The 17858-nt window shown below is 36.9% G+C and overlaps 1 protein-coding gene across 1 annotated transcript; it reads right to left on the bottom strand.

Annotated features, from left to right (window-relative positions):
- Positions 1-211: 211 nt before the first annotated feature.
- LOC148040253 (uncharacterized) lies at positions 212-2189 on the bottom strand. The gene is made up of 3 exons (XM_087666371.1): positions 1402-2189; positions 1088-1270; positions 212-693 (listed from the first exon to the last, which is right to left on the bottom strand). The coding sequence occupies exons 1-3, from the start codon at positions 2049-2051 to the stop codon at positions 558-560; spliced, it is 969 nt and encodes a 322-aa protein (XP_087522497.1). The 5' UTR covers positions 2052-2189; the 3' UTR covers positions 212-557.
- Between the last annotated feature and the right edge of the window lie 15669 nt (positions 2190-17858).

Below are 17858 nucleotides of genomic sequence, written 5' to 3'. Positions count from 1 at the left end.
GTTGTCAACTTCATGGATGTGAGAATTGAATGATTTTTAACAAGAAACTCCAATAATGTCCCTCAAGTCCAAATTTGAGTGCAAGAGATGTACAAAAATGGAGAAAACAAGGAGGAGATAATCAAGACGATATGTTACAAAACTATTTCATTTTTGTAGCATATGATGTTGTACAAATTAATCATGGATTGCATGAATTTGATATGAGAGAGAGAGAGAGATGAGAAGAGACTTTTGTAGAGCAATCATCTTTTAAAGCCTCTAATTGCCAATACTCAAAGTAATGCAACAACTGGGCTATTAAAATGTTGGAGTGGCATCTAAGTAGCAGCACTTCAACAAGAGTCCAATCAAACTAAAGAAAGAGGCAAACTCCTCATTGCCTCAATCATTGCTCCTTGCTTGAAGATGTGAAGTTCATGAACCTAAATGCATAGGTAATTGTGGCACATACAGAAAGGTGATGGTGGTGAAGGTCTATGATTTTAAATGCACGTATACTAGTATCTACCTCTACCTAAGGGGGATAAATATGCTGAGGTTGGGAAGTGCTAATGCTAGCACACTGATTTGTGTGTTGGGTGGTGGTTATGCTTGCCAAAGTAGGTGATCAACACGAAGCCTTCCTTGTCAGATGATTTTTCCACTTGCTTCTTTACAATGCATCCGCTTTGAGCACAACGAAAGTATCCCCTGTAATTACAAACACCGAATGTGCAAAGCATTAGTGATTAGATAGGAAGAAACCAAGCCAAATTGGTTTTAAACCCAGCCCAACATTCTTTAAAACAAGGTTTCCTTGTTCCTTAGTAAAATTGGTTCTGTAATGAATGAACCTTGTGTTCTTCCTAGCAATTAGGTTCGTCGACTCTACTTGCTAGCTATCTAGATAGCAAGGCAGTTTCAAAAATTAACGTTCACTTGGAACTAGAAGCATATGTGAATTTGTTTGTTTCTTTCTCTTGCTTTACAAATTACAAGGCGATTGTAGCAAGAATAGTGATAGTATTGAATGCCCACTGAAGGGCAACAACTTCTCCACTAGTGAATAATGACACATTGCCCGGTTGGGGGAGAGAGTGCACACCTCCTATACGCCCTGCCCATGATGTTCTTCTCGCCATATTTCCTCCATGTGTAGCCATCATCAATGGCAATCTTATTGCATTCAATGCAGAATTTATGAACCAAGCTGTCTTCTGATGTGGAGCTTGTGGCAGCAATATCGTCCTCCATGCGGCCCGTACCATCATTGCGGGAAGGCATTTTGCTTCACAATAGAAAAAGGGAGTGCACCCTGATTAGTATACGGGTTCATCGAGACAGCAATTGATCATGCACTAAACATTAATGTGAGTTCAATTGAGATTGCCAATGCGCCAACGTCTTAAAGGGATTTACCTTGACGCAGCATTCTGCAGTTGGGGACAGCAGGCCGGGAAGGCATCATAACAAGCTGCCATAGCTGCAGTCTGGTCATGAGCTTCTGCAGAACTCCAAGACTGCAACAAGGTATCGAGGGACAGTGCATTGAGCTGACATGGCTGCAAGCTGTTTTGATCAGTAATATCTGAATGCTGAGACCTGTCTGTCAAGTGGAGAGGGCTGTCCATCACAGCGGTGAAGGAACATGATTCAGGGTTGCCATAATTAGTAGTACTGCAAGGAGGAGACCATTGATCCACCGGCCACTGCAAGCTGCTGCTGCTGCTGCACTCCTGACCATCCCATGGCATGTCTAATATCTGATCATCCTCGATTGACTCGTGTGCAGCTGAACTGGAACTAGAAGGAACCAAATTAAATGGATCGTCAAGCTGCGCTGTCGGATAATAATTGTTTGACCAATCGTATACATCGGGCCCGGCAAGGACGTCGGAGTACGTATAAGCTGGATGAGAAGACACGATTGAGCTTTTCATGATGTCTTCCAGTGATCCGGGCAACAGATCATCCTCCGTAAACATATCCTGATCATTATTGTGGCTATCGTCGTGACCAGTGAGAGCGGCGATATTGCTGTTGATCCTGCTGATCAGGCGAGCGGCCATGGCCGCCGGGGCTTTAATTATATTGATAGACGAAGAAAGAGACTTGGAGTGCAGGATTAATAAAGAGACAGAGAAAATGGAGTCTATGAGAAGAATGAATTGAGAGACGGCGGGGGGAGGGAGGGCGTAATCAGAGCGACACTAGACCGGTGGCGTTGGCGGAAGCGTGCTGGGTGTTAGCCGCCGCACCTTTTTATATAAGAAGGGGGGCTCGGCATCCATTACTTATATCCATGCATTAGACACGATACATTGCCGATAATGCACGGAACGGAAGAGAGAACATTTTCTTGGAGGATGGAGAGAGGAAGACGCTGAGGATTCCTCCCAGCACCTGCGTGTCCAGACTCCCACTAGTCGTTTTTGTCCTATCGGTCCCTCGACCGTGGAAACAGAGATGTGCAGCGTGCATACTGCACTCCGAGTCTCTGACCTTTTCTTCGTTGCACCTTCCTTCCCTTTTGAAAAATGTGCGCTTTCTCACTCGAACCTTAATGCTAGTACCGCGTGCTCCATTTCAGGACATGCCTATCAGCCCTCAAATTTGAAACAACTTAGGCTGGTTACACACCAAGTAATGGATGGCCAACCCCCGCCCAGAGTGTGGGCATGCACTTTTTGAAATTGGGCACAAACATGGGTGTCATACCTTTACACACCAAAGGGACACAGTTTGTAAAAAAATAAAAAAGAATAAACTTATAAATCTTTTGATTGGTTGCAAATGCAAAAAGTACACCCTTGTCCGCCACTTTACAAAGTGGGCAGGGGAGACTCCCCGTCCAAAAGTGGGTGGGGAGTTCACCTGTTTAACAGGTAAACAACAGGTCATGTCCTCTCTAGTGTGTAAAGGACTGCGGACGCCAACCGTTAAATAAGTGTTTTGATTGGTCAAAGTTTAGAAAGTGGGCGGCCCTTTTTTGGTGTGTAACCGACCTTAGACTCAAACAAATCATGTATGTCTTTTCTTTTTTGAAGGGCAAAAAACAAAAATGAAGTTGATTATGGCTCCACTTGGTCGATGACTAAAGATGGACATTGTAACGAGACCACTTTGCGTGGCCCTTAACCACAAGTATCAATGTAAGCCTCAATATTGAATTACTAGCAAATCATTTCCCATTTAAAAAAGGACAAAGCTCCAAGATAGTCCATTTTTCTCTAGTTTTAATCACTATTCGCGAAATACCTAGCTTTAATATAAAAGTGAATTGCATAAATCTCACAAAAACCTTCAAAATTGAAAGAAAAAGGTCTAAAATGTTGAACCCTTGTGAAAATTTTAGTTATAAAAATAGTAAATACATGTCATTTCATTCAAAAGCCCCTCCAAAATTTTGAGTTAGAGGTTTTTGTATGTGCTACCGTTGTTTTTCATTAACACTCACTTTAACCCATTTTCTAAGCTAACAAATGTAAAAACCAATGCCATGTGATTGGCTATGTGCACTCACATTTGTGCTCTCCTTTTGGTCCCTTGTTGTCACCTATCCCTTGTTGTCGCTTTAACCATTTTTATAGCTAACATATGTAAAAACCAATGTGTTTTTCATCAAGATTACTCCAAAATTTGTTTACAATTTCTTAATTTTTAAGGCCGCAACATAGACACCATGCACATCCTCGATCCAAATTTTATGATGCAATCGATATCTTTGGCCAGTATTTATTGATAATTATAGGTGGACGTAAGAGCATCTTCCCACTACAACTTTTGAAACATATGTGAGAGCTTACCAAAACATGCTTGAACTCATCACTTTTCCTTCACATGGATGTCAATTTAGAATCTAGAATAATAGAATTGAAACAACTTAGACTGAAACAAATCATGTATGTTTGAAAATTTTGCTTCTTTGCAAAAGATTTTGAATGCATCACATAAATTAAAAGTTTAATAAACGTACTACTAATCTTTTCTGCCCTAAAATTTTCCATGGGAAGTCCCCCCTACCACCCCTTTTTTCATTCCAGGCAAGGTCCGAGAAATTGTCTTGTGGACCCATTTACAAATCCTTCTCGTTTCATTTTGAGAAAAAATCTGGAAAATTAACTTGTTCTTATTTTCATACATTTGAAAAGGCATAACTACTATTATGCATTTGCAAGAAGGCATTTTCCGTTGTTGCACATGTTGAGAAGATGTTTACAAAACTTACTCTAGCTCTACGATGAAACAAACTCATCTTTTCCCAAACACTCATCCCAAGGTGGAGCATCTAGAAGGGTAAAGCACCCAAAGCCATCAATTTGTGGGTCTCCAAGAATTGTTCTAAGTTGTTCACCCAACTTCCCAAGTTAAGCTTATATTTCAAACTTTGAATAGAAAGCATCCATATATATGCATTAAAATATAAATACTATGCCCTAAAACATTGCCCAAACTTGTCGTCAATGGTAGTCAGTTTTATGTCTCATGAATAATAGATATCAACATGTAGGACACTCATGATGCCAACATTCCCATAGGTCTCAATCTCCTTTTGCAAGGAAACTTTAAATATGTGAATTCAACTAGAAATTAAAGGTAAAGGTATGAATAGGTGGTGCAATTTTTGCTAGTTCATAAGTACAAAAAAGAATAGGTTATTACGCTAGATATTATATTTTATGATTCTTAACTACATATCTGAACGTACTTATATGCAAAATATTGTTAATCAGTACCAACTATACTATTCAACTCTTTATATACTATGTTTAAAATGTGAAAAATCTAGCACGTGCATGCTGTCAAAACATGTTGATTTTTGTACCACCTATTCATAAAGGTGATGAAAAACATTAACTTTGGGAGAAACCGTTTGCCCATTTATTCATACACATAACATGCACAAAGGATATTGTGAAAGTTTGACATCTATTAGAATGGTTAGACCCAACATTATAAAATGTAGTTTGAGTATTCACATTATTAAAGAGGACTATGACATGCTCAATGCTTAGATTCTCCTAGTGCTTTGCATCAATGTCAATATTTGTCATGCACTTGCAAGATGAATTCTAGACATCAAATTAACCCTAGTATGGGCACACTCTATGGGGTATATGGGCCAAAAGAGTGAAGGATTTACTCCTAGAGAAGAATTTTTATTTAAAAGGCGATTGGATAAATGAAGAGAAGAAAGCAATGTGTTTGGCTATGTGCACTCACATTTGTGCTCTCTTTTTGGTCCCCTGTTGTCACCTATCTTTGTTTCAAAGGGATCTCAAAGTTAAGCTCATGGTGTCAAAAAAATTACTTTTCCCCACCTATTCTCAAGCTTGTGAAGCCCTTCTCTTCTCAACAAAGTCGAATCTCCTTCATCTCACCCGCTACAAAGTCTTAGGCCCACATACCACCATATTGTTGCATTTTTTAAATAAAAAAAAAAAACTTATGGGCTTGTCTATTTCCTTGATTAACAAAGTATTAGAAGACCCACGTCTGAAATTGCATTTATATCACATCATATAAACACAACTTGTTATGCCAGTTTAAATGCACTTTACTTGGAATTTTCACAATACTATAAATATATATTTTAACGTGCTTTTGCTTGCAATTTTCACACATTTTTCACATGCACTTTTGTCCTAGCAAATATGCTAGGGTGCTACCGGTCATAGAGCCACAAGTTTGTAACCAACATCTCTTTAGTAATTTAAAAAAAAACCCTTAATTCTTGCATGCTCGTTGGGCACTATTTATATGAATAGAACCAACATAGTATTAAAATTTACACACGATAGCATAGCTTGGCTCAAGGAAATATTGAAGGATAATACAGAAGAAATGCGAGAATGATGAAATAATATTTTTGTTTGTATTATAATGTATATGTGAATTTATATCAAGCTTTGGAAGGTAAAATTTGCCTTGCATATAATACATATGAACTCAAAGATACTGAATCTTTACTTGGATTGCAAAATATAGGTTCCATAAAGTTAACTAAGATAATGTCCCTGCTACAACCTTTTGACTACTCAAATAGCTCAACATTGTAATTAAGAACCATATTACAATAGAACTAGGAGTGTGCTTCTATACCTCTAAGTGATATATACGCTATGGCCTTGGACTTCAAGAACTTTGTATACTCCATACTACATTCCTTAAAACTATAGAATGGAGATTGCATAAACAAAAATCCCATAAAATTTTGAAGATTATACAATCATATGACAAAGCCTATAGATCAAAGTCTATAGAGCTCATAGAACAAGGTCTTCACATAAGCAATTAATAAAATTGAATTATCTAAACCATTTAATTTTTAAAAGGAGGAAATAATATATACCTCAAATAGTTTGAGACGATGCTTCTTCTTATTCCTTCAGATTCATAAGAAGTAGTGATTTTTCACCATAGCTATCCCTATATAATCTCGAAGTATCAATATTAAAAAAGTTTGTTTATCGTATATTTTAACAAACTCTTTAAAATTGGTACTTTGATATTATAAATTGGTTGGCTATGATGAAAGATTACCACCTCTTAGAGGTGAGCTCCACCCAAAATAAAATCATCAAAATGTATTAGAACAAAGTCCTATCGGAAATATAATAACAAAACATGAGCGACATTGGAGCCTTCCATCAAGACTCCAATCTTCCCTCAAGTTGGAGTTGGGAGTGAAACCCTAAATCTAAAAAGTTGAGAGAAAATAAAGAAAAAAAATAAGAGACTTTTCCATTATCTTTAATATCAAACAATTATGACATTGTACTTCATGGGAAGTCGTAGTCTCAAACAAGTACAAGCATGTCAAGAGTAAATAGTCATAATGGTCAGAAATGCTTAGGTGGAGGGCTAAAGTTGTGGGGAATCAGACTACATGCCATCATCAGCTAATTTATAGGTCAAGTAGGTCATTCAATCTAGTCATTCCAATTGGTGTTAGTCCAAGTCCTTTCAATTAGGCACAAGATTATACTAGTCTCACTTTGAGATTGATATGGAGGCTTATTAGTAGGCTCACTTTGTGCCATCCTTATGCAAATAGGGACACATGTGGTTCATCAGAGTAGTTGCTACTAAAAAATTGTAATTCTCAACTCTTAAGGATGTGTTTATAATGTAGTTCACCAAGGCCAAAAAATGGACACAATCTCATCATCTAACTTATGAATGTAAATTTACAAGAACTAGAGAACACAAGAATCCAAGTAGTGGAAAGGCCTAACATCAAAGTTGTCACTACATCTTTTTTTTATTGTATCCACAACAATGAAAGGATTTATAAGGCTATGGTAAGAAACTAATGCTGCATAGGTACAATGTTAATACTATACTCAATGAAGCAATCTACATTTATGAGCTCCATAGGGAGAGAAGTAGAAACAAGAAGGTAATGATGAATCAATCTCAAGGAATCCCTATAGCAACATAGTTTTTTTCGGCAAAATATGCAATGTGTGCATTGTGTAGGAGATCACCTATCATCAAAATATATGAGATCTACTTATTAATGCATGATTCGTGAACATTTAGGCATGAGCTACCATATTAATGAGCCCCAAGAAGGTAATGATGAGTCAAGCTCATGGAATCCCTATAGCAATTGAGTTTTATGGAAAACACATGCAATATGTACAATATATGTAGGAGATCACCGATCATCAAAATACGTGAGATCTACTTAACAATGCATGAATTGTGAATGTTTAGGCATGAGATGTCATACTAATGAGCCCCAAGAAATCCTCATTACCATTTTACCTATGCTAACTTTGGATAGCAACAACAACACCAACAACAAAAAATTTACTAATCATTTCCATGATAAAGGTAGAAAAATAGAGAAATGGATGCGGACACCTTTACCAAAATGCATCTATTTTTACACACAAGTATTGAAATGCTAAGACTCTAGTCTTTGAGTACGAAAATAAGATTCTTCGACTAGATTATGGAAGTGACCATGGTGAGTCATAAATCTAATTATGGTCATCTCTAAATTCACCTAGGTAATTGTCTTGGAATTACTTAGAATAGGTCTAATAAGGAAGGGGGACTTAGAGTTGGATCAATCATAGTAGACATGGACAATTAATTCCCTTGTTAAAGAAGAGATTCAAAGAGCCATGTTCCATAAAGGAAGGGGAAGTGCACTGCATTCAATATCTCACTACAACCCTAAGTAAATCAAGCCAAAGAGTAATAATAATGCTCAACCTCAATCATCATATCCACACCCATTTCTCTAATTTTCTACCTTTACCTTATTCCCTCTGCTAATTTTGGATGCCAACAACAACATTGAGGATATACTATCTCTGTGTTTGATAAATCACCTTTAAAAAACAATTGAAATAGATGCATTAAAACCTACATCAACATTGGCATCTCATAATCCTAACCAAATTCAACATAAGGTCAATATCATGTTTAGATGAGTGGAATAAATCATGTTTTTTGAACATGCGTCTTTGCAATACTTCAATGCCAAAATTGATAATATTCAATAGTAAACAATAAAGAACAAGAATAGCAAAGAAGCTCTATCTAAAGAAAAGGAAATTGATGGGGTGCTAAACCTTGGATTTTTTGAGAAGAGCCTCGGGTTCTCTCCACCTTAAGAAAGCCCCCACAATTGATGGTACAAGCACAAGAACCTCATAGCACCTTCAATGAAGTCTCTCTTCCCCTCAGGGAAGTTACTACATGCATATCCTCTACATCACATATGTTCAAGGCCTATTTATAAATATCCTTATCTATGAATTGTTCTTGAATAAAATATAACCATTTTCTATTCAATCTATAAATAACCCCCTTATATTACACCCTTCTTTATGTAAAAATTGTATAAAAATGGTATTATTAAAATACCTTACTTTGAACCCACGTGATGCACACATATATTCATGAGTAACTTACCTGAGCTCTTCCCTCTCCCTCTCCCTCTCCCTCTCCCTCTCCCTCTCCCCTCTATCTCTCTCTCTTTTCCTCTTGGTATATTTACTTTTTGTTTCTGCTAAATGTTGTCCCTTTTCTTTTTGGGTTTTTGAAATACATATACGCTATCATACGATTGGATATCCAAGAGTTGAAATTATAAAAAGAGCCTCTTCTCAGAGAACTTAGTGATATGCATGCAAGGTACTATGTACATGGCTTTATGAGAAATTGAACTACTTCAGGAAGTAATCTATATGTGAAAGATACACATGTTGGGATTGTCTTGAAGAAAATTAAGTAGTCAGCCATACTAAAACTTGAGGTAGGTCAAGTTTGTTTGTGACCTCTAGTAGGAGACTTGAGGAGAGATTTGTAATGGCTTTGGAAAGGATTGATGGGGTTTATTTGAGGGTGGAGAAGAGAGTATGTCGACATGAAAAAAACAAGAGAAAACTAGCTAATCTAGGGCTACTTGGTTTGTGTGGAAAAAGAGGAATATAAGAAAGGATATTGAGAGAAGAGAAGGGGATACACTAGGGGACCTTCTATGACAAAAGGGTGAGGTATATCTATGATGTATAGGAGGGTTTTTTTGGGCTAAATAACAATAGTTTATTGCTATATACATAGTAAAATAGGGGAGACACTATTGATGTCCACATTCATTCTAGAACTGTAAGCTTTTTGTGGCTATTTTCAAGCAATTTTACGTAGCCAAGAAGAGAATATTTGTGGATAGATTTGGGGATCTCTTTATCTACTATTGTAGGTGATTGATGGAGGGTTTTGAAGAGTTTGTGGCTTGCTCTAAACAAGGCTGAAATAGGATTTACTATTGTAATAAATTTTAGCATACTTCTCTTGCTTACATGGCTGTTCAAAATAGGAACCTTCCTCTTGTATTCACTTGATAGATGCTTTATGCATGCAAATAGAAATATTTGGTTGAATTTTGGGCATCAAAAGCTTGAAGATTTAGTACTATAAATCAATAAACAATAAGGCTAAAGTGAGTGTTTAAAGTAAAGAAAGGGTTTTACCTATTTCTTATATACACTATCAGTTGGAATCATTCATGTTTGAGAGTATCTAGTGTATGCTAAGTGAAATTTGGGTTATACCTTGCTTTATGAAGTCCATGCTTGAAATTGGATCTATTGTATAGCAAATGTTTTGATGTGAAGATAGTATTATATGAGCCATTGACTCTAATTGGGCATTTATCCTAGTAGATAGAGTTTGAGTTATTGTCTCAAATACATGCATGTGTAAGGGATTCTCTCTACTGATTAAAGATCTAATTGAAGGACCTCAATACAGTTAATCTGGAGTGATTTTGGTGTCTCAAATACATCTTCTCTTCTTTCTTCTTGAACTTTCTTGTCCCTAATTTTTGTTACTCATCTCTTTGAATCCATAAAATTAAGGCCTTTGAATCACTCTTCCCCAAATATTTGGAGAACCCAATGTAAGAGTCATCAAAAGGGTTTCAAGATGGGTGGTGCTTCAGGTTCCTCTGTAGGATCATTTGATGATGTGATACTATTAGTGCATGTGAAGTAGGAATCTATGGTTACAAAACCATTTTAGGCTATTGAAAGACAACTAATATTGTTTGATGGTTGGAGTGTTTCACCCTATTGTATGTTGAAAAGATGGAAATTTTTGGCTTATAGAGATTACTTGGAGTAGGTATTTTCTATGGTTTCATAGTGCATGAATTGAAAAGACACATCATTGAGTCATTTATGAAAGATGCACATTGGGCTAATTTGAAGAAATTGTTAAGATAATAAATTTTTATTAATGAAAAAATTTTGGTTACTCAAAGAGCTTTCATGGAGTGGGTGACTAAGCCTATAAAGGACTTGTAGTCACACAAACTTCCTATAGAGCATGTAGAGCAATTTAAGCACAAGTATGAGTAGTTGGAAAGCTTTAAGCAATAGATTTAGAGACTAGAAAGATAGAGTTTTTTTGTAAGATACAAATCATGCCTTGTAAGTGAGCTTGGAAGTGATCTTGGAAGATGAGACGATGATGAGATGATAGAACTAGTGTTGAAAATAGATGCACATTGCAATATGTCAAGTCCACATTGGACTATGTCTTATTCTATGGTGCGGGTGTACAATTACACTTGCATGGTCACACAAATGCAGATTGGGCTGGTAGTATTTTTAATAGGAGATCTACTAGTGGTTTTATGTTTTCCTTTGGTAGTGATATTGTTACTTGGAGCAACAAGAAGTAGCCATTTGTCTGGTACATAGAGGAAAAGTACAAAGGTGTTGCAATTATAGCATGTGAGGTAGCTTGGTTACACAAGCTAGTTGGTGATTTGGATAGGCAAGTGGACAAGAAGTTTATAACCTATTGTGAGAACCTTAACAACATTCAATTGGCTAGGAATGCATTGTATCATCATGTATGGACTAACCACATAGAGGTCCATTACCATTTCATTTAGGAGTAGGTTCTAACAAGTGATATTGACTTGGTTTATGTCAGCATCATAGAGGATCAAGCTATTGATATTTTTGCTAAGGCCTTGGGAGCTGAGAAGCTTCAACACTTCAAGACTATGCTTGGAGTTCATGAGCTCATCTTGAGCTCAAGGGGGAGTGTTCAGATATCAAGCTCTACATGAGTTGACTTCCACTACATGCCTTCGTGATGTGGCAAAATATTATTCATTGGCATGTTAGGATATGTACATACATTGTGGTATTTTGATATTAGTCTTTTATCATGTTATGGACTTATTTCTTTTATGTGGAAGAAGAAGAAAGAAGAAGAAGAAGATGATGAGCTTAGCCCTATCTCTTTGTGTGCTTAAGTCTCCATTGATTTTGCATGTGTGTGCTCTTGGGTGGTTCACCTCTCTCTTTTCTTTTTGTTTTCATAGAGGCTTGCAGCGACTACATTCAAAATCTTCCACATCCATCATTAAGACTTTCTTGGTGGTGTAATACCAATCTCCATTCCTCTTCATGGTTGGAGATCATAGAATCAGCACTCCAAACTTAGAGACTTGTAGTAAGGCTTCAGTCTGTTGTCTACTCTGCTGCTTATGCTTAAGATGGTACTAGCTCTATTTACGATATCCCAAAGTGAACAACCTCAAGAGAGAAAGAAGGTTTGATGAAACTGGATGGATAAAAGATAAGCCTTCAAAAAAAATTTAATGACTTTAACTTGAATATTTTTTGTCTATTTTTTCTTGTGCTAGTTTGATTTAAAAATATAGGCCCTCACTTTCAAGTGAAAGGACTTCAACCTAAAACATTTTGCTCCATTTCTACATCTACTAGCTTGATCTACTTTCTTCTTGTACACTTGCAAACATTCACGCTCTAGTTATAGCACTACCTTGTCCCTCTCAAGGTTGAAAAATGCAAAATACTTGAGTAGTAATTTTGTTGCCTTATGCTCCCGAGGGTTCACTATATATATTCTCTATATAACGTGCGTTCATGGCCTATTTATAAATATCCTAATCTGTGAATTTTTCTTGAATAAAACACAACCCTTTTCTATTCAATCTGTAAGTAACCCCTTTATATGATACCCTTTCGTATGTAAAAAAACGTATAAAAATGGTGTTTTAAAAACCCCTTATTTTGAACTCACATTATATATACATATATTCATGAGTGACCCCCCTGAGCTTATGCTTCCCTATGCAGAATTTGAATCTACACCTTTAGAACATACTACTGCCTAAAAAGGGTCCCACACCTGCTATCCATGTGGTTTGGTGAACAAATGCACCATGCACCATTCTTGCCATAAGATCCTTACCACTTGTTGATCACAGAGATGGTTTATGATGGCTTGTTATGCTAAAAATTGGCACAAAATCTGTGGTTCTTCTTGAAGCTCTTGAAGCTAGGAAGCTTCCTCAATAATCCATTGTGGTAGGGGAATAAAGGTCAAGAGGTACAATGGAGATCTTTGGCTATAGATTTTATGAAAACTTGGAAGGGAGAAGAATTAAAAACCTTTTTTAGAAACTGACTGTAGTTAAGGTTTCTACTAAGTCCTATGAATCTCCTTTAACTAATTAACTCTAAAATTTTCTTATATTTTGCACTACAAGGATATGGAGGTATAGTGATGGCACTTTTCGACGTAAAATAGCGGCGTCGCTATTAGCGTTGCAAATAGTGATGCAAATAGCAATGGTGCTCAGACAAAAAAAATGCGGGCTAAAACCCAAGCGCATTATTTTGCACCTATACACGAAAGAGAGAGTGAAAGGGAGAGAAAACATCTTGCATTTGAGAGGGAGAGGGAGAGAAAGAGAGAAAGAGGGAGAAGGAAAGCTTCTCATCACTGCCACCGCCGTTCGTGAAGAAGAGGAGGAAGTGTACGGAGGGTGAAGACGAGCCGCCAAATCCATTTTCGAGCCTTTGAGGTGAGTGCATTGTTCCTTCTTGCTTTGTTTTTGTGTTTTCTCTTTCTCTTTTACTTGTTTTTGTTAAAATTCATGTGTATTGAGAGAGGGAGAGGAAATGAGAGAGAAAGAGAGGGAGAGGGAGAGGGAGAGGGAGGGACAGGAAATGAGAGAAGGAGGGAGAGGAAGAGGAAAGAGAGGGAGAGGAAGAGAGGGAAACATTAAACATAATAGGGAAAGAGAGAAAGAGAGGAAGAGGGAGAGGGAGAGGGAGGGAGAGGAAATGAGAGAGGGAGAGAAAGAGAGAAAAGAAAATGAAAGAGGGAGAGGATAGAGAAAAAACATTAAACCGGTTTAGGGAAAGAGAGAAAGAGAGGGAGAGGGAGAGTGAGGGAGAGGAAATAAGGGAGGGAGAGGGAGGGAGAGAAAAGAGAGAGAAACATTAAACATAATAGGGAAAGAGAGAGGGAGAGGAAGAGAGAAAAAACATTAAACATAATAGGGAAAGAGAGAAAGAGAGGGAGAGGGTGAGGGAGGGAGAGAAAATGAGAGAGGGAGAGGAAGAGAGAAAAGGAAAGAAGGAATGAGAGAGAGAGGGAAAAAACATTAAACATAATAGGGAAAGAGAGAAAGAGAGGGAGAGAGAGAGGGAGGGAGAGGAAATGAGAGAGGGAGAGGAAGAGAGAAAAGGAAATGAGAGAGGGAGAGGAGAGAGAAAAAACATTAAACATAATAAGGAAAGAGAGAAAGAGAGGAAGAGGGTGAGGGAGGGAGAGGAAATGAGAGAGGGAGAGAAAGAGAGAAAAGGAAAGAAAGAACGAGAGAGACAGGGAGAAAACATTAAACATAATAGGGAAAGAGAGAAAGAGAGGGAGAGGGAGAGGGAGGGAGAGAGAGGAGGAAGAGGTTGTTGTTTTCTTGTTTGTTGTAGTAATAGTAGTTGTAGTTTTTTCTTTTCTTGTTTATTTTTTATTAATTTTCTTCTTTTTTGTTGTAGTATTAGTAGTAGTAGTGGTAGTTTTTTCTTCTTTTCTTGTTTATTGTTATTGTAGTAATAGTAGTAGTAGTTGTTGTTTTTTCTTCTTTTCTTGTTTATTATAGTGGTAGTGGTGGTAGTCATTGCCATAGTCGTGGTCGTGGTCGTAGTTGTAGTCATGGTCGTGGTCGTAGTCATAGTCGTAGTCGTAGTCGTGGTCATAGTTGTAGTCATCGTAGTCATGATTGTAGTAGTAGTAGTGGTTTTCTTGTTTGTTGTTGTTGTTGTTGTAATAGTTTTTTTTGTTTTCTTGTTTATTGTTGTCTAGTTTTCTTATTTGTTGTTGTTGTTGTATTAGTGGTAGTAATAGTAGTTTTTTTTTCTTTTCTTGTTTGTTGTTATTGTTGTAGTAGTAGTAGTAGCAGTAGCAGTAGCAGTAGTTGTTGTTGTTGTAGTAGAGAGAGAGATATGTTTTGTTAAAGAAAATGAGAGAGGGAAAGGAAGAGAAAAAGGACAAAGGAACGAGAGAGAGGGAATAAACATACAGCATAATAAAGAAAGAGAAAAAGAGAGAGAGATGAAAGGAGAGGAGATAATGAATGGATAAAAAATAAAGAGAGAGTGGTGGCAAGGTCCAGTGAGGTCTGGTGCAATACTACGAGACGGGAAACACTTTGACATATGTTAATTTGTGGGTGGGTGGGTGGAGACTTTACATACGTTAATTTTTGCTGAGTTACAAGAGAAGAAATCCCTTCTCAAACAATTTAAGAAAGAAAAAAAAGAACGATAACAAAAACAAAATGGAAAACGATGGTCTTGATGTTTAAGATCACAAGGCATATCTTAATCAATGTGTCCCATGTCCTTGCTCTCAATGTAAGCTGAAAATTAGACGAAAACATCGATTGTCTATAAGAAGCAAGAGACAAATTGGGTTCAATCTCCCCCATGCCTTGTGTGAGCGCTTCACAAAGCATGTATTTAATGTATATTTCCAATCTTCATGCTCAATAATAACCCAATTACAAAAATATGATAAGCTTTTAGCTTTTGAGTTTGCTTTTTACAAAAATAGGAAAATAAAGCTAATGGACGGTGCCCATAGAGTCTGGCACGCCCAATCTCAATGTCCAAATAGAAATAACATATCCGTGCGCATAGGCGCATACAAAATAATAATCAATAATCAATGTCTCAATAGACATAACAAAATATAGGCGTGGCGCCTATCAAAATATAATCCAAAGGTCGAATACTCGCTAAACTCCAATGCTTTCCTCCGCCACTGCTGCTATCTCTACACATCAACTGAAGCATTCACAATCGTTAGTAAAATAATACAATTAAACCGAAAAAAGTGAATACCTAGCAGTCTTCAGCTACATAAATAAATCAACTGGTTAGAAATAAATTCTAACCTTAATTTATTACGAGTGCGCACTCTAAACTCATAAACGTTTATTAATTTAATATGAATTTTGCGGAATCACCCGCTATGGAATCACCCATGTACACACTAAATTAATGAAATGACCGAAAAGGACAGGCGTCCCCATCAACTTCTCGCACAAAGAATCCTCTTTGTGTATGAGCCCCGGTCATCTAAGTTTACGGAATCCACCGTAAAACCTCACGGAATCCACCGTGGAATATGCCTCCTGGCATCATACCCCCGGGGTGGGATAGCAATTGACCTCAATTGCTATTAGCTCAATGTGGAGCTAACAGAGTGGGAAAAGCATTTAAGTCTCTAGCGTGCATCCATTGTGCTTCCTCTACAGGATGGTTCTTAAATTTTACTAGATATCTAGAATACCTTCGGCCAGTTCTAGTGGTCATGTAGTCAATGTCTATGATGGCTTCTGGTTCAAGTATTTCTGTCTCTTCTTCTAATAAAGGTGGGTTTTCATAAACAGGGTGGATAGGTAATTGGCCTCTAAATGGTCTCAATAAACTAATATGAAATGTATTATGAATTTTCCAATGAGATGGCAATTCTAACTTAAATGCATTATCATTAATCTTATGAATGATTCTAAATGGTCCATAGAATCTAGGAGCTAATTTGACAACTGGATGTCTATCGACACTTTGCAGTCTACGCTTTTCTATTCTAAGCCAAACATAATCATCAACTTTGAAATTCATGGCTTGTCTTTTCTTGTTGGCTTGTTTGGTATATGATTGTTGGGCTTTAGCAATCATATCCTTAACCTCATCAAAAATATTGTTATGCATAGTAGCAATATCATCAGCACTCTGAATTCTATTAGACAAAGATGCAACAGGTGTAGATAATCTATATCCATAAATGACTTCAAAAGGTGCTTTCTTTGTAGATGTGTGCGGTGTATTGTTATATGCAAATTGTAATAAATGCAAATGAGTATCCCATGTTTGAGGTTTAGAGATAATATATGCACGTAAAAGATCTAGAATGGTGCTATTTGTGGCTTCTGTTTGTCCATTTGTTTTTGGATGAAATGCAGATGAGAAATCAATCTTTGTGCCTAGATTTGCAAACAGTGTGATCCAAAAATTATTACAAAATCTAGAATCACGATATGAAATAATCACTTTTGGCAATCCATGGTTAGTAAAAACAGTTTTCAAAAATAACTGTGCTGCTTGTGATGCTGTTAAAGTTTTCTTACATGCAATGAAATATGCTTGCTTACTAAATCTATCTACAATTGTCCAAATCATGTCATGGTTAGATTTAGTATTTGGTAAACCAGTAATGAAATCCATAGATATATGTTCCCAAGGTTTAGATGGAATAGACAAAGGCATTAATAATCCATACTGTTTACCATGATGTCTCTTTATTCTTTGACAAATCAAACATTCGGAAACGAAATTAGATACATCTGCATCCATATGTGGCCAATAAAAATCTTCAGTTAACATGCGTAATGTAGATATGATACCTCTATGACGATATGGGGCATTCAAAACAAAAGATCGGAATGGAATAGTAACACACAGTCTCTTTTCAAAAAACATAAATCCATCATTATATGACAATGAATCAACAGGAATGAAATTATTTTGAACTAATTTTTGCCAATCAGAATGAAAAGTAATATCCTGGTGATATGTGTCTTTCATAGCAATCAAAGAATCAAAAGATATGATAGAAATATTATGAATTGCAGGTCTTCTACTCAATGCATCAGCAACTACATTTTCTTTTGCAGGTTGGTATTGAATGATAGGATGAAAACTTTGAATGAAGGAAGCCCATTTGATATGACGGTCAAAAATTTGGGGTTGGCTAAGTAGATGTCTAATGCTTTGCTGGTCGGTCTTTATCATGAATTCTGAACCCATTAAATAATGCTTCCATTGTTTTAATGCTTGTACAACTGCTAATAGTTCCTTGACATAAGTGGAATATTTGAGCTCAGAGGGTTTCAGCTTAGAACTAGAATATGCTATTGAATGGTTGTCTTGCATTAGTACGGCTCCTATTCCTGATCCGCTAGCATCGGTCACAACTAGAAAGAATGGTCTGTTAAAGTCAGGCAATTGTAGAACAGG

The sequence above is a fragment of the Lygodium microphyllum genome, chromosome 2, assembly GCF_053477565.2.
Source record: "Lygodium microphyllum isolate KBCC chromosome 2, Lygodium_microphyllum_v1.1.10, whole genome shotgun sequence".
In the NCBI taxonomy this organism is placed as follows: domain Eukaryota; kingdom Viridiplantae; phylum Streptophyta; class Polypodiopsida; order Schizaeales; family Lygodiaceae; genus Lygodium; species Lygodium microphyllum.
Note: the sequence above shows the minus strand (reverse complement) of the source record. Positions and strands in the feature narration are given on the sequence as shown.

Excerpts from the sequence above, each read along its gene's own strand:
- LOC148040253 (XM_087666371.1), bottom strand. The coding sequence starts at position 2,051 with ATGGCCGCTCGCCTGATCAGCAGGATCAACAGCAATATCGCCGCTCTC. Across the intron at positions 1,271-1,401 it reads CTGCAGAATGCTGCGTCAAG|CAAAATGCCTTCCCGCAATG; the intron begins GTAAATCCCTTT and ends TCTATTGTGAAG. Across the intron at positions 694-1,087 it reads ATGGGCAGGGCGTATAGGAG|GGGATACTTTCGTTGTGCTC; the intron begins GTGTGCACTCTC and ends TTGTAATTACAG.